This window comes from Chlamydotis macqueenii, chromosome 6 (genome assembly GCF_036417535.1).
Source record: "Chlamydotis macqueenii isolate bChlMac1 chromosome 6, bChlMac1.mat, whole genome shotgun sequence".
In the NCBI taxonomy this organism is placed as follows: Eukaryota; Metazoa; Chordata; class Aves; order Otidiformes; family Otididae; genus Chlamydotis; species Chlamydotis macqueenii.
Window position 1 is genome coordinate 11027178 of NC_141561.1, and position 24758 is coordinate 11051935.

Here is a 24758-nt window from a genome sequence, read left to right on the forward strand (position 1 = left end):
ATTGCCGCTAGGAGTCCAGGTCCATACTCAGCTCCAACGTGCTGCACCACTAAAAGCCAGAGCTCCCCAGAGGAAGGCATGGATAAGGTGGATTCAAACCTGTCTTTGCGATTTTGGGCTAAAAAGGGCTACGTGGACAGTCTAAGGGCATGTCTGTGTGTAACTGGGAGGTAGAGCTCGGGGCGGGGGTATGTTTTGCAGGCTGACTTGCAGACTCTAGCTGGGCTGCCCAGCAGAAGGCATCGTGGAAAGGCAGGGAACACACACCAGGCAGGACGTGGAGCCTGTTGCCCAGAGATAAAGACAAAAAATGGTCTTGGGATAGAAAGCAGAGACCTGCTAGGAAACTGCAAAAGCTTTGTGACAGAGGGCAGCCGTGAGCCTTGCTGGAGGAATAGACATGAAAAGTCTTTCTAGTGGCAGGAGCTGCTCTGAGCATCTCCCAGGCTTTCTCTTGTATTCCTACCAGCACCAGGATCAGTGTTTTTATCAGGACCCATCAAAGCACAAGTCTAGCTCACCATACACCTGTGTGCATCAGCCCCTCCTCGCCGTGCCCACTCACCGTACTCCGGGAGCCTCACAAATTCGGACGGGTCGCTGGGCAAGCTGATCCCCCAGGGATTGCTGGCACTCACTCGGAACTGATACTGGCAGCCTGGGGCCAGGTCCTCAATGACGAGATATGTGTCCAAAGTTGAGGCTACCGACTGCTGCCAGACCTGTGAGCCTGCGTTTTACGGCGAGAGAGGAGGAGAGCTGAAGGAAACAGTCTCAATACGTGAACTCAGAGCAGAGGCTTTCTCTGCCCAACTCATGCAGTACCCTGGGAGGTTAAAATCCAGAGGGTTTTTAAAAGGCAGTGTTATGGCAGACTGTTGTATTTCTGTTAAACCAGAACTGGACTATAGGAAGCTATTTTGTGTTGCGGCCACCTTCCAGTCTGGCTAAATGAGGGAAGAAGGAAATGCCCCTCACTTGACCGATAGCGACGGAAAAACTGCCGCCCGGGGAGAAGCTGATCTCTCCAGCAGTCTAGCCGTGGGTGTGTGCTACAAGTGATGTCTCAGGGCAGCGTGATAAGACAGGAATGGAGGGTTGATTTGATGACAGCTCTGCTATGAGAGAAACAGTACCAGAAATACTGCAAAAAAAAATACGAACAAGGGAGTCCCAGGTGAAGCTGAGACGGAGCATCAGTGAAATCAAAGTGCTTTTGCAGATGAAGTGTTTTTCAGAAGATGTGGTGGCTACAGTGCTAACTGGAGCTGCAGGAGGAGAACTAGCTTTCTGAAGCTTAGTATGGGCTTTTTGCAGATAAGCAGCACTGCAGCAAAGAAATGTGGGAAGTTGTGTTTTTCTGCTCCTATCAGAAACAAAGCCAACCATTGCCTAACCTGTGGTGGCCAAAGGAGCAATACTTTATTCACAGAACACAAAAGGACCACTAGGACACTGAGCACTGTCACAGCCTATGATTTCTTTCAAGAATATACCAAATTTTATCTTAAAACTAGTAAGTTCAGGGCTTTTTAGCTTTACATTATTTACCATGACCCATATATTTTGTGTGCACTGTTGGCAAATTCTGATTGCCAGGTCTCACAAGGTCAGGGTTGGTTCCTCAGGGAAGAGGGAGGAATATTGAAAGCACTGCTGCTTTTTTGCTGTTTAATTTGGTGGCAGTTGTTAATAGAAGAGCTTTTATTCTTTTACAAAAGTGCAAAAAATATGGCACAGTGGGTTAAGGCAGAGTATTTGCTAAGATAAGGTATTAATAGAATAGAATAGAATAGAACAGAAACGACAATTTAAGTTTGAAGGGTCTAATATGGTGGCGTGATTAAGTTTGCATGTTTACTAACATGAGGTAGTATTTTTCGAAGGACAAAGAGGGAAACCGGAGGCCACATGCCTAAGGCAAGGTTTACTGCCCAGGGAGCATCATATCTTTGCAGGAAGAACATAAAAAAGGTATGTGAATAATTTCAAATGCCCTTTTCAAGAGCACATGCCCCTGAGTATTCGGAAAACAGTGCATTTAAAATCAATTTAATTCTTCAGGGGGAAAGGATGGTTGGATTTAAGAACAAATGGATTTCAGAGCTGAGCTTGACACGTATGCAGGGATCTGCAACTCTATCCAGATCAAAAAAAATAACGAGGCTGCTTTGTTTTTGCATTCCCAGGAAACATCAACCAGAAAGGATGCATAACATGGTGGTAGAATGCAAATAATTAAAGGGTGCCTTAGTGATGGGTATGTTTTAGCTTAACACACTTTACTTGCTGTAAGTGACTGGAGGAAACAGAAAGGTCTGTAATGTATGAGAAGTTGGACTGGATGATAGAAGGGCTTCTTTTGGCCTTAGATTTTGGGATCTGTGAGAACAGCTAGTGGCACCCCAGTGCTAGTGAGGATGCTTTTGGGACCTGTTGTGCCATAAAGACTTTGTTCTTCTCGCAGCCAATGAGCACAGCTCAAACCACTTACCTTCTTCTCTGTACTCCACAGTGTAGCCTGAAATGGTGCAATTGCCTGTACTGGATGGGGGTAGCCAGCGTAGGATCACAGAGGTGCAGCTTCTCTCCTGAGCAATGGGGCGATTTGGGGCAGCTGGGACACCTTGGGAAGAGAAAACAAGCACCAAGTCCAGCATCTTATCAACAAGAACTAGTGCTTTATTCTGAAGATCAGGTGTCAGGTACATCAGGTCACCATGCGGCAGCTGTGCCTTGCAGAGGGAGTGCTCTGGTTTACACGGCGTTACCAGCACAACGAGAGGCAAGGCAATGTCCCGGTCCCGTTCACCTACCATGGTGGGTCTGATACCTCCACACTAGCAGCTAGGAGAGAACCATGCTGCTTGCAAACCCTCAAGATGGTCTCACAGCACAGCACAGGGGGAATTTCTTCTCGCTCACAGTGCTGGTGGTCAATTGGACTGCAATACCCGAGGGAGCTCCCTGCAAGGCCAGCTGGGAGAATTGTCCTTTGAGTGGGGAGGATCTGTCGTTATGAGCTCAGCTGCTCTAAATGCATGATTTCTTTACTTGCCACCTTCTGCTGCTAATTTTTGCTCCAGCTCAAGCAAAGTCCATGGAACTGAGGAAAATAAATATTCCTGTGGACTTCACCAAGCAGCGAGTGAGGTTCTGGAGGTGGAAAGTCACCTTGAGGTGTCCAAAAATGACACCAGAAAGCCACTCGGAGTGCTTCTGTGTGTATGGTGCTTGGTATGTTTGGCAGCAGATTGACAAATGACCAGTAATTCTTCTGTGTTTTGCTCAGGGCTCCCTTCAGCACAGGAGTAGTTAGTGCAGCCACTAACTTGCTTGGATAAATTGAGGAAATTATATCTCTAGGGCAGTTTGTGAGACCAAACAAATTGACTTCTAAATGCTCATGACACTCCTGCGTCTGTAAGTCACCAGTGAGACATTCATCTCTGTGCCATTCCCTTCAAGGCAGCAGGCACCCCTCATCTCTCATGCTAACAGATCCCTTCCCAGAGCTGGAGGTCATGAGCATCAACTCATCATTTCATATTCATTACAATTAGATGGGCCACTAATTACAGCGCTGAGAATTCAGGCTCAACGACGTGTCTCCCAGTTGAATCCCTGCAGAACAATTCACCCAGGCCAAACCTTACTCTTGCCTCCTCTGTCTCCCACAGAGAAGGGGAGGCTGAAAATCGGTGTCACTGGATCCCAGGTCCCCCTGCTCCGGACAAGCTCTAAAGCCCAGAGCTCCCTGTGGGCAGCTGGGGCGTCATCCCACAAGGTGTTCGGCAGCCCGAGGGAGCTCAGCTTCCCCCCACTGATGTTACTGAGCCCCTGGGAAGCAGCACTGTGAGCAGGATGCAGGAGCTGAACCAGTGCCAACACATTTTCATTTCCCAGATGTGATGCTTACGATCAGATGACTTAATCAAGTGCAAAGAGTCTGCGATGCCTTCAGCCATCAGTAGGAGTGTTGGCTGAGGAACGGCTGTATGATTTTAATGTCTCGGTTCACCTGGCACCGCTCCATGTCTGGCTGCCTTCACACCAGCTATTCCTATGTGCTGCCAGCCCCCACCAAGGGACCCCATAAAGGAAAATCCTGGGCGTTAAGGTCCGATGCACTACCTTGAACTTTGATGGTTGCAGAGGTTGATGCAGTTCCGTGTTCGTTGGTTGCCACACAGGTGTAAATGCCGCTGTCCTGAGGCATCAGGTTGCAGATCTTCAAGGTGAGCTCCCCAGAGTCGCTGTGGATGCAGGAAGCTCCAATTATAAAGTGCTGCTTCACTTGCTAATGATTTTTATGCCAGTTCCTGTCCTGCCTCATTACAAACACACCTGCGCGCAACCCTGTTAACTCATTTGAAGGAACATCCCTCCAGCAACCTGGTACCCAAATACAACCCCTTCCTTTGTCAGGGTTAGGCTGCTAATTACACCTTAGAGCAGAATGGTCCAAACTGCCTGCCAGGCAAATCTATTGTCTGCTGTCGCCTCAGAGGAGATGGGGAAGGATCACTCAAGCTGCAAGCAAAGTCCAGGAGCTGAACATTTGCTGTGCCTCTTCAGTGCTGGATTTTTAGACTCCATGTATCTGGAAAGATTTCCCCAGGCACATCTTTCCTATCTGAGGAGATGCTGAGCCGCTGTGCCTTTGCAGTTAAGTAGAACACACGCTGGACAAATTTGGCTTCCCACAGATGCAGCAGGCAGTCACACAGCACAGGGTGCCTGACATTTCTGGGAAGCTTCAGACCCCTAGAGCATGTGCCGTTGATCTGGTGAGGCTGCCAGGCCCTCAGTCAGAAGGCTGGAGATCTCGCAACAGCTAGGGATAAAGAACGCCAGTGCCGAGTTTGTGAGAGACACTCAATCTTTGGGCCAATCTGAGCAAATAAACAGTTCTGCCAAGTCTGGTGAATTTATAGCAGGTCTGTACATAGTCACTTCAGTTTGCACACTTTTAAGAGAGTTGGCCTGCATTAAAGGATTTTGCTTGTGTAACTGCTTTAGCTGTACTGGAGACCCAGCTTAGAGCCAACAATAAATCCCCTTGATGGCAAAACTAGACTAGTTCTTGAAGGCATAATCTACCGGAAACTGCAGAAGGACATGGTTGCCAGTATAACTGCCTGGATGCTGCGGCCTGACTATGCTGGTGTAAAACAGGACAGAAACATCTCCTTCCCCTGCAATCTGGACACTCATGCCAGCAAGATTTGTAAGACAGCTGCTGATCTGCTGGGGCTCTCCTTGGCAGGCAGTGTCTTCGCTGAAAAATAAATACGACTAACAAGGCAATACAAGTGCTGATAGCGCACAGGGAGTCAATGCACAGGCGAAAGACTGTGATGGAAAGCAGAACCCCGTAAGGATATATGTCCCCATCCCAACCCTAGCCAGAAGCCTGAAGATAAGTCACTAGTGATCTACTGAGTAACAGCTAAAAAGACAATTTTGGGCGCTCTGGGGCGGCTGCACAAGCCAATGGTCTCTGACGGAAGCTCTTGATCAGATGTAATTTTTTTTTTGTTGAACATCTAAAAACCCTTCTCTCCTAGTGTTCATTTTTCACTTTCAGTGACTTTGTACTCCCTGGATTCATCTCAGCCTGAGCCAGAAGCGCTGAAAAGTTCACATGAAAGATTGCCTCCCGGAAATTTCCACTGCAGTTTGGCCCAAATCGCTTATATAAGCTGCAGAGGAGCATCCAGCAGCAGGCTGTTACCTGACCTGAATTCAACTCCAGACCTTTTTGGATCTTCCTGGTGCTTTTTGTAAAGACGGTTTTCCTGCTCCCTAGCCAGACTGGGAACTGATAGCATCTTTTTATCCAAGGACAGCCACATGTAGCCTTCCTAGGAGCACATGTAGGCTTTTTTTAGGAACAGCTGAAGAAAGGCTCAGGAAAACTGCAGGAATTACCACCTCTGCCCATGAAATGAGAAAAACACCCAATGCAACACCCAAAACCAAGGGTATTGCAAGCTGGTGTGGGTTTGCTCTGCATGACTCCTGTTCCTACCAAAGGAGGGGAGCATGGCATCAAACTCAAGCAGAGAAGACCCAGCAATGCAGAGGCAATATTTCGAAACAAATATGTTGGAAACATTAGTTGCTTCTCTGATCGCAGCTGGCTTAAGAGGTCAATCGGAGTAAACTCATGTCTGCCAGCAACACATTTTGTGGATATACCCCCACGTCAGCTTGGGAAACTACAGAGCTATCTGAGCCCCAAATTTGGACCCTTTCTAACTGATGTGCCACTACATGGTGGCAGACTCGATTAGCTGCATTTCTGATGAGCCTTGTAGCCTGGCTGGTGCCACATTTGAGGGCAACATGAGCATCATGACCAGCTATGCTGGGATCCAAAGGCAGGACCTTACCAGGATGACACCGTGTAAGTGGCCGTGCTGTTGTCATTGTCAAGAATGTTTTGATCCGGTCCTTTCCAGGTTATTGTTGGTTTGGGCCGTCCACAGACTTTGCACTGCAGCATCACTGTGTCGCCAAGCAGGCAGGTGATGTCCACCAGTGGCACAAGAAACTCTGGGGCCACTGGAAAAAAACATGAGGGGACACATATGACACCTTGTTTTAATTTACAGGTGAGAATGTTCCCCATACATCCCCTAGAGAATACATTATAGGACCAACTATGGGATCTGGGTCCCAAACAGCTGGGGGTCCAGGGATTATGTTACCAGAACTCCCCCAGCAGTAAAAGCCAGCTGCTGACAGCTCAGCAAAGGAGGTAGTGGGGACAATCTGCCCCCCCAGGCCTGTGCTCTGGCAGGAAGGCAAGACACTGCGAAGGCAGGTTTGGGGAGTCTGAGCCAAGCAGCCAGCAGAAGGACCACTTTCCCTGGGGAGTGCACTAGCCCCTGACGAGTGGCAGAGAGCTGCCTTTGCTGTAAACTCTGGTGGCTGCGCAGCATGCCGCTGCACCGGAGTAAATCACAGCCGCTGACTTGCCCTTCCATGCCAGTCAGCGCACGGCTGTCCTTAACTCACCTTCTTGAATGAAATTGGGGTTGATTATCTGAAAAATACAAAGAAATAAAAGCATTTATTTTTCTGGACAGTGACAAAGAGATGTCTGGTTTCACACGGTAACGTGGTGAACCTGACCGGAGCCACAGAAGCGGAAGCGCTGACCAGTGGCTGCAAGCTACCTCTAACAACCGGCAGATGCAGGAAGCTCTAGTGATGATTGGACAAACCCATACACAACTGGGAAAGTAAAGGAAAGCTACGGCTTCTTGAACTCTGATAAAGCATCAGGTAACTGGCACAACACTAAGGCTGAGAAGGGTGGACATGCTTTCTCTTTGCTTGGCTGACAATGCTCAAGCCACCAACTCCTTTCTTCCTGGAGGTGGTTTGTGCCCCCCTGTGCCATGTTTCAGACCCACGTCACAGAGCGCCTGCAGTCACCACACACCTGGGGCATGCTACCAGCGCTCTGGCCACCAACCAGCTTTGGGAAGATGTCTTTGACTTTCTGCTCAGCTTCAGGGGAAAAAGGTAAAGCACTAAACCAAAAGTACTGCCTTCTTTTCATCTACTGACAAGTATCAGTCCTGCAACAGCTCTTGGTCTATCACAGTCAGTAAAATTTCATTCATTTCTTTGGATTCCAGCATGAAAGCTATCTAACTAGTGAGTTAGCAAAGACTTGAAAAAGTCTAACTAGCAAAGACTTGAAAAGCTACTGTCTCTCTGTGGCCTATATATGCCAATTACCTCATGTAACCCTGGAAGCAAAGTTGGGAATAGCAAAGATAATGTCAAAAAGTTCTCACATGCGGCACCAACCCTAACTGCCTAGTGGTGTACAGCAGTATGCAGGCTTTAGCCTCATTAACTCTTCTAATAATCTTGCGGAGCCTTGTTATCCAAATTCAAACTATTAATTTTATATCAAGCACCATAAACACTAGTGTGGTTTATATCACCTTAAACATCTTCGTTACCATCTGTTTCAGAGCTATTTTGAAAGATGCCAATGAAGCAGGGACCTAATTTGTGGTCTGCCAAAGCTGACTGGAGTTTTTGCAGTGGCTCAGAAACCAGGCCACGAAGCAGAAGCAATAACCCTTCAAAATAATGTAGATACATCTTCAAGATTTATATTTATATTTTGGTTTTATACATAGTTTTCCAAGGTGAATGGCTCAGGGTGCCATTCAAGGAGGCACTTGAGCATAGTCAGGTTCATTTTGGTTTCATAGCCCTTCTTCACAGCCCCAGGCAAACCTCTGACACCAGCACTGAGACCTCAGGGTCTGTTTTACCCCATCACCACCAGAAAGGCCAAATGAACCAGGCACAAGGTGAACTCACCACTCACAAATGTGCATATTTTCCCCACATAAACATACGCTACGTCAACATATTTCTCACCATCTGAGACTGAGACTATCCTCTGTCCTAGCAATGGGCAGAATTTGATCCTTCAGGACACATCTACAGAGAAGACAATGTTCACAGTACCGGCTGAAACAACTGGTCAATGCCAGTGCTTTACACTCCAGAAACGAGTAGGGGCTGCTGCCTGTGAGCAAAGCAGGCTTCAGTTCCTACCACGTAGTCAGTCAGTCCTAAAAGTCTGTACCTGGTGGGCAAAAGCATGATGCTCCCAAGAGCACTGAGATTTCAAATGTTTCATCCCCAGCATTCTGGAACGAGCCAACCTCTGCCTACATCCCTGGAGAGGACTCTTTGAGGACTACTATTTAGGGCTTCTTTTCTTTAAAAAAGGCATGTTAGAAGGCACCTCTGCAATGGGGAGGGGGCAGGAATGTGACACCCCTGTGATGGGATGGCACAGCTCAGCTCGGTAGGCAGGATCTTGAGCGGGTGAGGGAGCCAGCTGGGCTCTTTGGGTCCCACATTAGGTTTTCCTCCTCCCAGTTGCACCTCCTGGCCCTGGTTTTGCTTGGGAAACACAAAACTCCACCTGAAGGGTGCAGCTGGACACCAATGCCAGGGTGTGGACCTCCAGCCAGCCACCCCCGGAGCCTCCTAGAGGGTGAGGGTCTCAGAGGCAGCGATTGCTGCTCCATAGGGTCCAGGACTCACATACGACTCCTGGATCCCGTGGGCAGGAAGAACTCAGGGCACAAGAGGGCACTGGATGAAAAAGAACATCTTCTCTCCCACCTGTGCATGTGGACAAGGAGAGATGGATCTTTGTGATTACGTTGTATTGCTCACACAACACAGAAAAGGAAGAAAAACCTGTTCTGTGGATAACCATCGCTTGCCACGGCCACGTTTTACTCAGTGAGACCATCTACTTATCAGCTGAGTAACCTGAGGCATCAGCTCATTTGCACATACATCTTCATTTTTGCAGTTTTTGGCTTAACTGGAATACACGTCTATCCTCCGAAGCTCACCCCTTCCTTCCCTGCAGCATGCATGAAATTCTCTTATTATTCACTCGCTTCCACCCTTGTAGGATTAGAGATCAGGAGAAAGAAACGCTCCTAACACTTTATATTAATTTTTTAATTCTAAAGGACTCATTAGAAGATGCAGCTGGAATGATGAATGTAATAGATGTATCTATAAATAAATAATGCCACATGTCTAATGCCTTCCAAGGCACAATCATTTTTAATAATTGCCTTACCAATGTTTTTTCCCTTGCCTTACCATGAGAATATCAGAAAGAAAATTACCGCTGCTAGATAATATTGGAAGAGACTATGGTTAAAATTTACATTCCCTTTGCTAAAACTTCATCTGTTAATTAACAAAACGTTACCTAACACCCCTGCAGCCACGTCGCAGCTTTTGCCTGCTGTAAGTTTAGACAAAATTAAAAGCCTGTTTGCAAGAGTAATGTTTAAGTGCTACCAAAGTGACTTAGTACATCACTTAATTAGGGAATAAGATTGGGTCTACTTTGAAGGAGGGGTCAAATGACAGAGTGAGAAGCACAGAGATAGGAAAGCAAAGGTTCACAGCCAGACCTGCAGCCAGAAGCCAGCTCTGCTGGCTCATGCATCCGCTCCCAGGCCCCAGGGATTTGCTGTCTCTCTCTGCAGATGGTGGGAGATGACAAACTCCGCAGAGTCCTTCTAGACTGAGTCAAAGACCTTTGGAGATGACTTCTTAATTTTCCAGATAGGTTTTTAATCCCTGTGGGTGGAGAGGAGGACTCCAGAGTGTGGCCCCGCTGTCCTCAGAGGATGGGAGCTCACGTACCGCTTGTCCGGACGGCCTCCTCCCGGTGCCGGAGCTGGTTTCCCTTATGGAACAACTTGCCAAGCACCTCCCAAAGCCTCTTGAAAATGATACTGTGTGCAAAAAGCTGGAAAATCTGTCAAAACCCATGCATGGAACTCTTCCCAATTCTCTTCCTCTTTCTCAGGGCTTTTAGAGAGAGATGAAAGCTGGGCCGTGTTGTTTGGAGCAGAAATCCCTGCCAGTGAGAGGCTCGGGGAGGGCTGCTGGCGAGCAGGGTAAGGTGCTGTGCACTGAAATGGGGATTACGGGCACGGGGTGCAGCTCCCCTGCAGCCGCCGAGGCTTGGGGGCCAGTGTGCTGCACCTGCAGCGAATGATGAGGCCGGAGATGCTTGTAGGGGGAACATGGTGGGCTCCAAATCCAAGGGACTTCTCCCTCAGGGAAAAGGAGGTGGAAGGCTGCCTTCTCCAGCATGTTTTTCCCTATCTTAAAGCCCCTGCTCGCCCTAGGAGGCTCCCACACAAGGCGAAGGGCAGCAGTGGTGTTTGCAGGGGCAACGCAGGAGCCCTGGCTTCTGCGCATCGCTTCCTTGGGGAATGCTCCTCATTCCTTTGAGATCAAAAGCCACCTGCTGGTTAGGTGGCTTTTGCGGAGTTTTACTTCTCTCTGAAAACCAACGTGAGGCTTAGCCACAAAATCCCCCGCAGTTCATAGCAGTTTGAATGAGGATCTCACAGCCCAGCCCTCAGCTGAGCATCCCTGGCCACGGTGGCCACGAGCAGGCAAAGGTCACCTGGGGCTTCACGCTGACAAGGGCTCCCTGAAGAAATCCCAGCAAACACCACCGGCACTGCTGTGACTGCCGGCCTGGCTTGCAAGTCAGCAAACTGATGGAGATGGAACTACCCAACGCAACAACTTCTCACACCATCTTCAGTATCGGACCACACCGGGCAAACACAAACCCTAAGGGATGAAACTTGATCAGCAATGCGCTTACTCCTCAGGTGAGAAACACAGCTGGCTGTTTTTTCTAGGAACACAAATTTAGTTGAAATGAGGTAGATAATTTTTTTCCAATGGATGAAATACCTGTAGCCTGGTCCGGGGTGGGTGAAAACTTGTAACGCTTCCTCCACAGCCAGGAGAGCTTCTGTTTCAAACACAATGATGGCTAAAAATTGAAACCCTGCACAAGGGGACAAAGGCAGACCATGAAACGGCCTCTGCTTGAGTCATGTGGGGTCTAATGGCGACCAGGCAAAGGCAGGGAGCCAGAGGGAGGGGGTGAGATAAAGAAATGAGAGGATGAGTCAGAGTTATTCAATAAAAAAGCCAGAAATAGACCTTGCTTCTCCCTCCTCCAGCCAGCGTTGTGCCAGAGATCGAGAGGCACATGAGGTGCATACTTGAGTGCCTTCAGGGACCTGCAAACATCTAAGCAATTTAGGATCTAAATGACTTTTTTTTTTTTTTTTTTTGCAAAACCAAGGTTTGGATATTATTGCCAAATTCATCCATAATACCTAAGCAAATACCCACAAAGGGCCCAGCTACCAGGCCGCCGCACTTCCAGAAATGTTCTGCCAGGTCTTTTGGTAGCTTCGTCAGGGTAGTGCATCTTTAGATAAGAAAAGGAGCCCCTTAGGCAGTCCAACAGCCAGGCTTTAGAAAAGCAGCATAGCTGCATCCAGCAACTCATTGTGTTCCAGTACTGGGCCACATTTCTCCTGGTGTGTTAAGCTCGTGTTATAAAGATAGAAAGGCAGCAGCAGCAGCAAAGTCCGCTTGCAAAGTGACTCTGACTGCCCTAATTCTTAGCAAGAGCTTCTCTTTCATTTGCACTGTGTCTGGTGGGGAGCGGGAAGCTGCTCTGCAATGCCAACGCCAGGCCTGCAACGCTCCGCGAGCGCAGCGCGGCTGCCTGCGAGGGCTGCTCGCCTTGGCCAGGGTTTGCTTCGCCGTGGCAGAGACGCCCAGGCCGCACCTCACCCACCTCCCTGGGGCAGGCGCGGGCCCAGCCCCGGCACACGCGATGCACCCCAGGGCCCAGCCAATGCCACTTTTCAGTCCCATTTTAAGGTAGTCCATCAAAAACAGGAGCGAGAATATTTTTTCTCCCAAAGCAGAAGGCTGGGCTGCAAACCAAGCCCTCTGTAATAAGATCCATGCTTTATCTAAACAGTAGAGGGCATGTTTACTCCAAGACAAGCAGCTCAGCATTTGGTAAACACTCCATGGCACTTCTTGTTCACCCAGTTAAAATAAAATATTGACGCATTTGCACACGCTGGCAGCAGAGTCAGCAGCACGTTCCTTGCTCCCTCACTCAAAAAAAAAGCAAAAAAAAAAAGAAAAAAGGAAAATATTAATGATTCTCAGAAAAAAAAAAATAAATTAGTTACAGAGGTTAAACCAACCCTACTTTGTAGGAAAAAAAAAAATAAATCTATCAATCTGTCTCTGACCAGGTCAACTTTTACTGAGACTTTTGGGGGACAAGTTCACAGTGTCCCCACCCTTCCCTCCCCCTAAAAAAGAAACAAATTAACAAAAGAAATTTCTTTATAAAAGTAGTGAATAGGGATCTTGCTACACATGGATAGGTTCTACCAAAGGGAAAATATAATTCAAAATGAGAGAATGGTATCTGATGAAACATCCCACAGCATTAGCCTTTTGGTGGGGATCTGGCACCCAGCATGGATGGGCTCAGCTGCCTTCGAGACCAATGGAGAAGCCACGATGGATGCCGACTGTTGTACACTCATCTGCGCAAAGCAGAAGTCCTCTTGCCCTCGTCACGCTCTCGCTGCAAGGCCCTAATGGCTGGTGTGCTCTAACGGTGGTAGCTGTGGGATGTCACTGGAGGGCCAACCACTGTGTTGTAGCACTCTACCCCTTTCCTACAGATGAAGTAGATCACTTCTTCCTCTTCCAAAAGCTAAACCACAGCATCTGCTCTGCCAGCTCAGGCTACGTCACACCTGATGAACCACCTTTCTGGTCAGTCTCAGCAATCCCTGCCCACTCAGGGCAGCAGAACAGCGGTGTCAACCACAGAGGCCACCCCAGGGAAACACCAGAGGTTCTCAGGATTGTACTCATTCATACTGTGATAACAGGCCAGGAAAGGCTTTCTTACCAATATTGTATGAGATCTTGCAAAGACAGTATGTTAGATCTGCTGTGGAGATGGACGACTCAAGGCAGGGGGTGAAGGCATTTGCCTAAAGCACTTGGGAATTCTTGGCCTGAGCTGAGTGTTGACTGTGAGCCAGTGCTGTAGCCATCAAACCATTACTTACTCAACCATTTGAGCTGTGGGGGTGCTAACACAACATTCTTCCCTACAGGATGTTTCCTAGTGCTTATCTTCCTCTAAGTGTCTCTGAGTAGTTCTTAACATGCTAAAATGTCATAACTGAAGAAAATAGATTATGAAGCCCAACTTACGTACCTTGGCAATAGCCCAGCTCACTAAGCTCATGCTGGCACTTCCACTGACTCAGGGCGGGCCTGGACTCCATCTCGCCTTTGCACAGCAAAGAGAGTAGAACAAACACTAGACACTTGGTGACAGTTGTCTGTTGGTCAGGGTTATTCCACTGCAGTCAGAGTTGTGCTGTGCAAAACAAGACGTCCACCCCAAAGCCTGGAAGAGCTGCTGCTGAATTTAGTGAGGTTTAGCTCAGTCAGATCTTCTGATTACTGCAAGGACATGTACAAGAGAGGTAGCCTGATGGGATCTGCACAGTTGACTTATGATCCTTTCAGCAATATCAAAACCCCATGAGACATGACGACACAGAATTGTAGGACAATTAGTTGTGTCATTGTCCAGAACCCCAGACTTGGGTGTGGACGATATTTACTGATTCATAAGGGCATACACCTTCTTCCCAGAAGTGGAACTGCCTGTCCCTGTGCAATTAGCTACAGACATGTGGAAAGGGAGTCTCCAGTCTTTCTTAAATATAGGTTACTCCTATCCCTCACGTGGCTACACGTGCTCCTTGAGTTCCTGCTCCTACACTCACATGCCTAGCAGGTGAGTTTGCACCTTTTGTTTTGTGAAACAGACAGTGCAAAGCAGAAAACAGGGGGAAAAGATTCATTTCCATCCAGTTAAATACATATTGATAAACAAAGATAAAAGAAACAGCCCCAAAGAGTTACTATTTCCAGTCAAAGTTGCAATGAATGGAAAGTTCTCCAGGGCCAGCATGTCCCTATGCAGGCAAAACCACAGTGATGGCATTTTAGCTCTTTTAAAACAGTCACCCAGTGTTTCAGTTTCCTGCTTTCACTGTATATGTTCTCTACATTTCTTTTTGTCTATGTTTCCCCTTGAAGCAAAGGCAAAGTGCTTCAGAAATCTGGAATCTATGGAACAGATATGTGGTATTTTATAAACAGCAAGCAAAGCTAGATCTGAAAGACCAGACAGCAGCTATGGGACATTATGGATACTACGACCAGCTTACTGACTTCTTGTGCAGTGAGTAGGCTGCGGGTAAATTGCACAAAGTAATTAACTTCAAAGTAATTAATATGGCTGCTTTGCCTTTAGAAACTGCTGTCTCTATTCCAGCACTGGGTACACGTTCTCATGCGTGATGGGAGGAAGAGGAATGTCAGGGGTGACAGTCCTGTAAGACAAGCCAGGTGACTTGCCCTGTTATTACCTGGCTGTAATAATAGCTCCCAACAACTCCTCCTTACTGACACCGGGGGAGGCCTCACGCACCTCTGAATGTTGACAGCCAGGACACAGCTCTCCTACCAGCACTCCCAGTGACTATAAAATCCATAAGGAGCTGAGCCGCGTGTGAGGACAAAGTTCCTCCTCCTCCTTGGGCAGCCAGTCACGCTGTCTCCAGCTCCCCTGGGAGCTGGGGTGTACCATGCAGAGCAGGGAAAGGAAAACCAGGTGCGCTACTGATTTTCAGTGCGCATGCAGGTTGGGGTGGAGGGGTAGCACAGCTTTTTAATAATTATTTAAGCCTAGGACACAAAGCCTAAAAGACCCGATGAAGCCCTCAACCAGGCCCTGGCAGTGGAAGAAACTTGCCTTGCCTCTGTTTTAATGAGAAAAGACTTTAGCTCCCAAGGCCTTAATATAGTTCATTTCTCAATATGCTTGAAAAGAAGCATGAAAACATTCAGCATAAAGGAAAAGGGAGAACAACTGTGCCTTCCAGTAGCAAATACCCCAGACCTGTGCAGACTAGATGTCCCCATGGCCGCTTCTAGGGCTGTTTCCCTCATGAGCATTTCAGCAACCTGCCCTTGCTCTGCTCCCTCTGGATGATTTTGTTTAGTTTATATTGGGTATCAGCAATCCCTCTCCCCTAGTATTTCTTAGCCAGACCAACGAGCTGACCACACTCACTCCAGGCTGCAGAGGTACTAAAACCAACACAAAGTGAGGGCTGTGCTCTCCTTGCAGGGCAGTGTCACTCTAGATTGGCATAAGTCACCCCTCAAATTGTACTAATTTTCTCTTCCTCTGTCATTTTACACATTTTCTCAGCCTCAAAGAGTTTAGCTCAGAAGTAGACTTGAGCTTTACAAGCCACAAGGAACCTTGTGGCTCCTGGGAACTGGCAGTGCAGTGCAGTGACGCTGTCACCTCCAGTAGATGCAGGATGGGTTTCTGAGTGTAAATCGAGGCACATATCAGGCACATAGTTACTCCCTCAATAGCAGATTCATACCACAGCCAAGACTTCAAATTAGCATCTTTTGGTTTAAATAGAAAGGGTCTTACCTCCCGAACTGAGGAGCAGGCAAGAACAGTAGACTGTACCATTGTAAAAAAACCCAAATCAAAACAAAAAAGACCCACGTGGAACATGCCAGAGCTGACTACAAATGCCAGCAGTGTAAGGACTCCACCGACAATTTTAAAACATCTGGTTTTCCTCCTATTGAGCAAAGTCAAAACACAGAAATCCTCTGCAAAAAGAATGGTGACACTAATACAGCTCCATCATCACACCTGTATCTCAGCCACCTTTTACTCCACAGGGTAATTTCCAGTGATTTCAAGTTTACAGGCGTACGTGCAGTAACTGGGTACTGCCTTGTAACAAATGCGTCTAGTTGTTATCCGCGATTGGCAAAATGCTCTTTGAAAATGCGAACACACTCCTGAGAATAATGCGGCTTTAGAGGCAAGCACCATTCAATCTCCAGGATGTCAGCTGGGTCAAAAGCTTTCCTTTGGTACACATCCTCTTCTCAAAGACATCTTTGTTGACGCCAACACAATTAAAATAAAAGTGAGCCTTCAGGTTAATAGCTGAGGTAGTGCATCTCCATACAATTCTCCCTCTTTTTTATTTTTTTTTATTTTTTTTTTTTTTTTTTGTCTCCAGGGGGAAGATTAGCTTTCTTTGGCGGGACGTTTACAGTGCAGCCTGGCTAACAGCATCCTGGAGATTTCCTAGGACACACAGATAACCCTGTTCTCTAATGACCTGCCTTGTCATCTCTACAAAATCACTTCTGTCTCTCTGAACCTCATCCTTGCCTGTTGATGTAGGACTTGGTACAACGTATATAAATGCTTGGTGTGCTCGTTATACTCAGGAAAAAATGAGTCCTGCAAGATATTAATTGATGAGAACCAGATATATAACTCTTCAGTACCTTTATAGAAATGCAATTTCTCACTCTGCTAGGAGAAAAAAGAAACGTTGTCTTTGCTGATCTTCTAGACAATTTAAAGCACTACTTGTGGTGCAACAATATTTGCTCCAGTGATTCATGACACAAACCTGACTGGCAGCTTAGCGCGTATTTCCAGTGAAAGGAGTGGTTTTGATCTAAGAAGCTGCTGTGTTTATCAGGAGTTGACACACATGCATTATTGTTTCAGTAAACGAGGTCCCAGGAGGGAAACAGTGACTGAGGGTGGCTACATGAGCCTCCAGCTCAGCAGGAACTTGTTCCTCAGCTTCCTCCACTGCTCGCATCACAAAGGCAGCCCAAACTCCGGTTCAACACTCGGCAAAACCAGAATTGGCGCTTTGTGTGACTCACACGTAATTAGCACGCATGTCCCTGAGCAACACAGACCCACCAGCTCCCCTTTCAGCAAAGGCATTTCAAAACGGGCACATGCTCTTGGAAAAATAAAAATCACAAGGATGATTGTCTCTACCTCCATGCTAGTATTGGGGTCAAGGTCATCACACTCTGATTCCTCTGAGCTGTTTGTCTCCTTGTTTGGCAGCATGAAGAGGAAGAAAGAGAACAAGAGATTAGAAGAGAGATTGGTTAGACAGGGCAGAGCAGCACAGGAGTTGTGAGTAGCACGGAAATGGGTAACCATACAGAAAATGCTCTAAAAAACCAACCAAAAAAACCAAACTGACAACAAAACAGGGGAAGCAAAGGCAAAGACATGCTTTTGCCAAAGAGGCAGTGATTCTGCGAGTTGTTCAGGTAGTAAAAACAGCGAGGAAGCAACAAGAGGAAGAACTGTGGCCACCATGCTGGAGCAACCGCTTCCCTCGGGCCCAGTCCTTCCCCGGCTGGTGGCAGGGTGGCTGCGCAGTGGGTGCAAGGGGCAGCCGGGTTGCGGTGGCAGGGTTCCTCCCTTTGCACATGCCATGGCTATTTCACTAGGCTTACAAGCCGGAAAGCCTCCGCAAAGGAAAACACTTAATCATGGGCTCTCCTGGAGAGAGGTGGATCCAAAGGACATGCTCAAGTGCTTTCCTGAATCAAGGCTGGGCTTTGGTTGTGTCAAAATCACAAGTGTTTGCTTGCCTCTGTCGGGAGGGAAAGCCCCAGATTAGTCCTGAGCAGGCCTCATGGTCGGTTTATAGGGATGGATCCTCTGAATTGGAGCACAGTAGTCAGGCACCCAGAGCAGAAGTTGGAGCTTAACCCCACAGTTCTCAACCTTTTCCATACTGGGAGATCTCAGAGAGAGAGAGACAGACACAGACGCACACACACGCACACAGACACACACGAGACCCTCTCCTGGCAAGACCGAGTCAGCATCTCTTCCCTGTCTGATAATATGGAAAGAAAAAGGTCACTGAGACCATCTCCCCAGACCAAAAATCTTAAGCAACTCAAGGTTGAGAACCCCTTATCTTAAGATGTGGTGAAATATTGGCCTAAAGAAAACTATCAACTTCAGTAAGGCCTTTGGTTCACCCAGTGGCTTTCTCACCACTGCAGCTGCTCTGATGGAGCTGCAGATTGGGCTAAGTAAGAGGTCAGTAAATTGCTATTGTCCCAATTTTAACAATTATTTACCCTTGCATATAGGGGTTTTTTTAATGAAGATTACTTACTTGCATGTGGGATGCCAGGAAAAAGAAAACAAAAAACAAAGGCTGCATTTTATCTTGCATGCAAAAATCCTGCTAAAATGGATACTATAAAGAAAAAAAAAAAAAGATAACTAAAGTGGAAAAAAAAAACAAAACCAAAACAAAAAAAAAAGCAAACCCAAAATCGCTGCCCCCTCTCTCTCTCAGGAGAGGATGCTATAGGGGGTGAAAAGGATGGGAAGCAGGAGAGCAGCACACAGCTTTCGGATGGCCTTACTCACTTTAACAGAGACTTTGTTCCCCAGAATATCCTTGGATTTACGTGGCCCATTGGCTTCATTTTTGCCACTGCTCTCCTTTTCCGCCCGCTTTCTCATGCGCAGGGTATGCCATGAACATGACTTCCTGTTGTACCAAAAAACGCAGCAATCAAATGGCAAATCATAGCAGGAAGGAAGGATTTGGAAAGGGGAACCAGCATCCACATTCGCGATTTCTGCAATTCGCTAGGAGGTGAAAGCCACTGGCAATATGCCTATCTCAATCTGAGCAATGAGAGTTGAAGTTCAAAACCAAACTGAATATTTCTGCGAAGCAGATGTTGCGCCACACTTGCAGATTAAATGCATGGAGCAGGAAAAAAATTCCCATGATGGAAGCAGGCGACTACAACTTGGTCATCTGGTTTCAGGGACTTTGTCTTGCACTGCCACAGATCGAAATTTATTTTCTTTTTGCTACAGTTAAAAGGACAATTTCGTCCTCAGTCTTGCTGGTTAAAAGCAGTGAAGCAAATGTAAATACAGGAGAATGGTCTTAATAGATTACCAGTAAAGCAAATTTAAAAAAAAATAAGAAATTCAAGGTGTTGCTCCCTACAAGTTGGTCAGAATATGAATAGCTCAATAAATAAGAGCCACATCATTAACTTTCCAAGAGATAAGTCATTTCCTAGAATGTTGTGCTTCTCAAGACCAAGAATTTCCCATTTGACTTTGCCAATCTGCTTAGAGAGGACATCAGTCAGTCCATGTTTTTTGGCTAGCTTCACAGCAGGCACCATTTCCAGTACACTTTTCACCCCTCATTACTGCTCCTATGACCTTACTCTTGGAAAAAAACAGTAACAGACCATGTCACCTTTTGTAAGAGCAATGCTGTGTTGACAACAGAAATTGCATATCAAAGCAGACGTAAAAAATTAAGAAAAATCAAAACAGTTCTTAATATGGATTTCATTTGGTTTAAATAGTGGACAGGTTGGGGGGGATTTGGGAAGGGATATGTTATCTGAAACAGAAAGCTCTCAAAACAGCAGTGTGATGAGCTGGGATCCAGGTTCAAAGCATCTGCCCACCTTTAAGTCATGCAAATTTGATTTGCATGTTTAAGCCCAATGTTTGGCACACGTCATGTCTACAGTACCTTGACACATTTTACAAAGCAAGTTGCATGAAATCCAACGATCACCTGCGATGCCAATAAAATGCAGTATGTTAGCAAGGTAGGACTTAAAGGACACCCCACACAGCTGACGTTCCCCCATGAACACTGTGTCTGATTCCTAAGCGGTTTCTGGTTATACTTCAGCACCTGATGGGAGCTGTACGATAGCTCTAATTAAAAAATAAAATAAACTAACGGCTTCCCAACAGCTGACTGCCACTGACACATGACTGAACTGGGTCATATTGACTGTTTTTGCAAGCAGGATTAGTGTCTCTGCTGCAAACAGTTGGCACGGGCAGTCGTGTTTGAGCAGAAGGAGCACCAGAGCACCCTGCACGTCTCAACCAGACAGTAAGTGCCGCCTGATATTTGGGTGTTTCTGGAGGAGGTCCAAATTAGATGGGCAGAGCAGGGGAAGTTATCCAACACTTCAGGACTGTAATGTTTTCCTTTAAGATATAGTAAGAGTCAAAGATGTGGCTGGTGGACTCCCTGACCTATCGGTGAATAATACATGGTGCCAACACTACTGGATCGACCACAGATTTTGTGTACAGTATTTGTCAACAGAAGAAACAGTTTTATTACTTATACTAATTAGCCCATGTGATCTGTCAGACTAGAGAGGGCTGACTATAACACGAGCTCCAGGTCATTTTTTACCCATAGGAGTTCTATTATTCAAGCATGTTTTTGGTTTCAGGGTTGTTTTAGCTGTTTGAGTCAGAAAACACGATTTAAGAATTTAAATCTCACTGCAGTGAGGAAGAGAGAAGTGCAATGCGTGCATCTTTCAATTTTGTTATGCCTTCCTGGCCACAATTCATCTGACTACATAATTTTACGCAGAATTTGACTGTACAGCTGCCATGAAAGCAGAGTCTTCGCCAGGGGCCTGATGCCGTGGATGAATCTAAGGGCACGTGGTTGCATATCATAGAGAGGAACCCAGGAATGGCCGTGGCAGATGTGCAAGAGATGCGCTAAGCAATTCCTTTGACTTAATATGCAATTCACAGTAGCATTCATTACTGACTGATAGGTAAAGTCATAATTTCTCTTAACTGAAACTGCAGCAGAGATCAAATTATTAGTTTTAGTGACTGTCACTAAATCATTCCTCGTGTTCAATTCTGTGCCTCGAGGTACTCATGTAAGGTAACACAGTTTGTAGGATACATCATGGATTACCACCTAGCCATTTTAGATGTTAAAAGAAATCAACAGGTATTACTGAAAAGAGGGTTGTACCTTCTGTATTTAATACCAAAACCCCACTTTCTTGCATTAGTCATTTCAGACTGACAAATTTCTAAAAATCAGAAAAGAAAAATATATATACACATTTGTTAAATAAGCAACAAAATGTTATAAACAAACAAACAAACAAAAAAAAACCCAAACCAAAAAAGGGTCAAACTAGTTCTTTTACCTCATTAAAACATGCTCATGGTGAAAATTTATTTTACATATTTAAAATAGTACATTTAAAATTAGTTACATTACAGGTACAATGATGAACATTGCGACTATCCATTATATTGCACAACCTGACTTCATCAATATGAGTTTGTTTCTTTTTTTTTTTTAAATAGTGCAAAATACTTTATACAGGAATGTACTTGGATGGGGGTCTTGCAAACCAAAAAATATATTACAAAAGTTACTGCGAACAGAACAAAAAAAACCAAAACAAAACAAAATAAAAAAGGTACAAGCTGTACAAGGAAATTGCCATAGACAACAAAATCTCTCCTCCTTGAGAAGCGAACCTCAGTCCAACACAGGGCCTGGATTTTTTTGAGGGGTTTTTTTTTTGCTAGATGTTGTTATAACCAATATATAGATTAGTAACTTAATACAACATAAATATAAGTCCAGTCCAAGCAGGTCCATGTTGGCGTAAAATGGTGTAACATAAAACATATCTTTAACCATCTATGGTTTTATTTCTCACCAAAGTATAAACCAAACCCCACAAAATGAAAATAAGGAAAACCCGAGCTATCCACCATGGCTGCCCGACGCTGTGGCTTGATCACTCAGCTTGTTCCAATGGCACTGTAGACAAAAATCAGCAGGAATTCCCTACCATTTGGGTTTGTTTATTTTTATTTATTTATTTATTTTTCTCAAAAAAAAAAAAAAAATCCACATAGTGCTCCCAGCGAAGCCAACATGGCACTTACTTGATGCTTCCGTCGCTATTATCTGTGGTGGATTTAGTGAGGGGAGCCAAGATACTGCCGGGAATCCATCCTTCAGCGGCCGGAGAGTGGTCATTTGCAGGCTGGTACACCAGGAACATGTTCTGCTGGTTGACAGCAAGGATCTGAACCACCTCTCCTTGATTCACACAGATCTCATCCTCCTTCAGTGCATAGTAATCTTTAATCACCACCATGGAAGAGGTCCCATTGCACCCTCCCAAATCAGTCTGTGAAAATGGACACAACAGAAACCGGTGAGCAGGCGGCGCTGAGGAACCTGCCTCTTCCAGCAGTAATCCCAGCACTTCATTTCCAGCCTAACTGTACCAGGGAAAAAGACACAAAACACTTAAAGTTCACATTGGTAGAAAAGGATTTTAAGGATCTGAAAGGCAGCAATCAATAATCTGATACAAACTAGCCTCCTACTTCATATTAGATTTCGCAGCTGCTAGTGGCAGTGCCGCAGCCATGTTCTCATTTGTATGGTGTTACAGAAGAATGACCTGTGCCAAGCCAAATGGGAGGAAAGACCAATGAAGCCTCACATTAGAAGCTGAATACATACTCGCACATCTCATGATCTTAAATATAGGTCATATTGGAAAGTGGCTTGGGTCAACTGCAGCCAGCAGCAGGGTCCAAACACTGCTGCTGGTTACTGACTCTTCAGTGGTTTGTGTGCAGTGCACAGGCACCCAAATTATAGCCTTCAACTGGCACCCCACGAGCTGTTACGTGGGAAAAGGCCTAAATTCTTTTATACCACCAGAGTAGACCTCTTCAGGAGTGGGTGGTTAATGGATACTAGAGAAGCCTGAATATTGCTGTTGCCAGTACTGCAAATGGAAATTCAGTTCACCAGGTCTGCAAACACAGAGCCCTGAAAAATGCTGGGTTCAGCCTTCCAGGCTCCAGGGTCAGGCTCCGTCTCCGTTTCCCAGCTGAAGTGCCACCCATCTGGATGTCAGAGCTTTCACAGTCTCTGTTTAATCCCAAATCACATTTTACACCATTGCTTCAGTATGTTGATTCCTGTTGACCCAGTTAGCTGATAATTAAAGCTAACTTCTCAGTTTGTCTGTGGTGTAAGATGGGCCATGAGATCATGTTTTATCAGATGAGCTCAGTACCTTGCTTTGTTCATACTTGTCTCCAGGCTGTGAGTGTTCATACCCTGTGCTGCCGTTGGAGGTAGATATCTTCAGGGGTGGGAGAGATGGGTTACGGCTTGTAGCCTTCAAAGGCTTCTCAGACCCTACTGGAACAGAAGAATAGGGTCTGCTGTTGGGCTGAGGGACCCTACCGGTCTGGGGCCTCAGCACTGCTGAGCTACTTTCTTTCCGTTGGTACTCTATGGGAGACTGTAGCGCTGCAAAAGAGGACAAGAATTAGCTATATGCTTTCAATGACATTGCAAAGGGATGCAGAGAGCGTGTGGGGGGATTCCATCGGAACAGACACATAAGTTGCAAACCAAACAGGAACAGGAGATGCCACCCATGGAAGCACAAGGCGCGTTCATAGCTAGACAGGACACAAGCATTTTACGTTGTACTGCTCATGAACTGAACCCACACTCCACGCTACTGCGAAAAACAGCTTCTCTAACCAACGCAGTGGGCTAAAATACTTGCCATTCATAGCATACATAATTGCATTCATTTTCTTTGAAATTGCATGAATTAATCGGATCCTGTAGTCAAAAAAAAAAAAAAATCAAAGTCTGAATAAGAGATGCACAGCCTATTTACAGTGACTTTTGCTATCATCAGGAAACATAGGTCAAGATCCGTAAGTCTCATTTGCGTATTCCCAAGACAGTGTGACTACTAAATACTCTTCAGACATGATGCACTGCAACTTGGCTCTCTATGTGCTTTCTATATTAACTGCTTTGGTTCAAGGAAACCACTGGAAATGACCAGCAGGTGAGGAAGTATAGATGGCACGAAGACATTAATCCCTGCAGTCCAGACCTCTCCAGAAAATACCCACAAGCAACATTAAACAGCCTCATAAGTCTTAAGAAAAAAAGAGTCTACTTGTAAGAGTGTACATTTCATAGCCATGGAGAGAGCTTACACTGGGAAAAGGAAGGATAAAAATGCCAGATGGTAAAGAAATAAAGAATTTGTTATGTTTAGAGGAGAAGGGATCAGGGCTGGGACTCACAGTGGATGGGAAAGGAACAGATTTGTTAGGCTCAGACTATCATCCCCAGACCTATGGGTTTGGTTTTTGCATGGCATGTGGCTTTAATGGATGATTTATAGTCAGTGAATACTGTGTACAGGCACTAGACTAAACCTACTGGAATGCAGAGAGACTAGTCTAGCAAGAGGCAAACGGAGGACATAATGTCACAGCATCAGCCCAACGAGGGAACCACAACAGAAGGAATGTCTCTCCCAACAAGAGGAAAAGGAAAGAAAAACAGAAAGGCTCAGCACCACACAGCATATTCTCTAGCATTCCCCTTCCAGAGAAAGGCAGGGCAATTCCAACAAGAAATCATTTAATATTAAGGAGCAAGAGACAAAAAAAAAAAACCAAAAACAACAAAAACCAACAACCAAGGAGGATG

At 46.0% G+C, this 24758-nt stretch overlaps 1 protein-coding gene across 2 annotated transcripts in view; it reads right to left on the reverse strand.

Moving 5' to 3' along the window:
* KALRN (kalirin RhoGEF kinase) overlaps positions 1 to 24758 on the reverse strand; it is a 508172-nt gene that overhangs the window by 7317 nt on the left and 476097 nt on the right. Inside the window, exons 50-58 of one of the 2 annotated variants that reach the window (XM_086751416.1) lie at positions 23305 to 23543; positions 22151 to 22398; positions 18794 to 18917; positions 17384 to 17443; positions 7027 to 7054; positions 6399 to 6570; positions 4135 to 4256; positions 2495 to 2626; positions 566 to 730 (exon numbers count right to left, since the gene is read on the reverse strand). In XM_086751416.1, coding sequence (XP_086607542.1) covers positions 566 to 730; positions 2495 to 2626; positions 4135 to 4256; positions 6399 to 6570; positions 7027 to 7054; positions 17384 to 17443; positions 18794 to 18917; positions 22151 to 22398; positions 23305 to 23543 — 1290 coding nt within the window. Of the gene's footprint in view, positions 1 to 565; positions 731 to 2494; positions 2627 to 4134; positions 4257 to 6398; positions 6571 to 7026; positions 7055 to 17383; positions 17444 to 18793; positions 18918 to 21201; positions 22399 to 23304; positions 23544 to 24758 lie in introns of those variants that run through there. The other variant, XM_086751415.1, reaches the window with a different exon arrangement.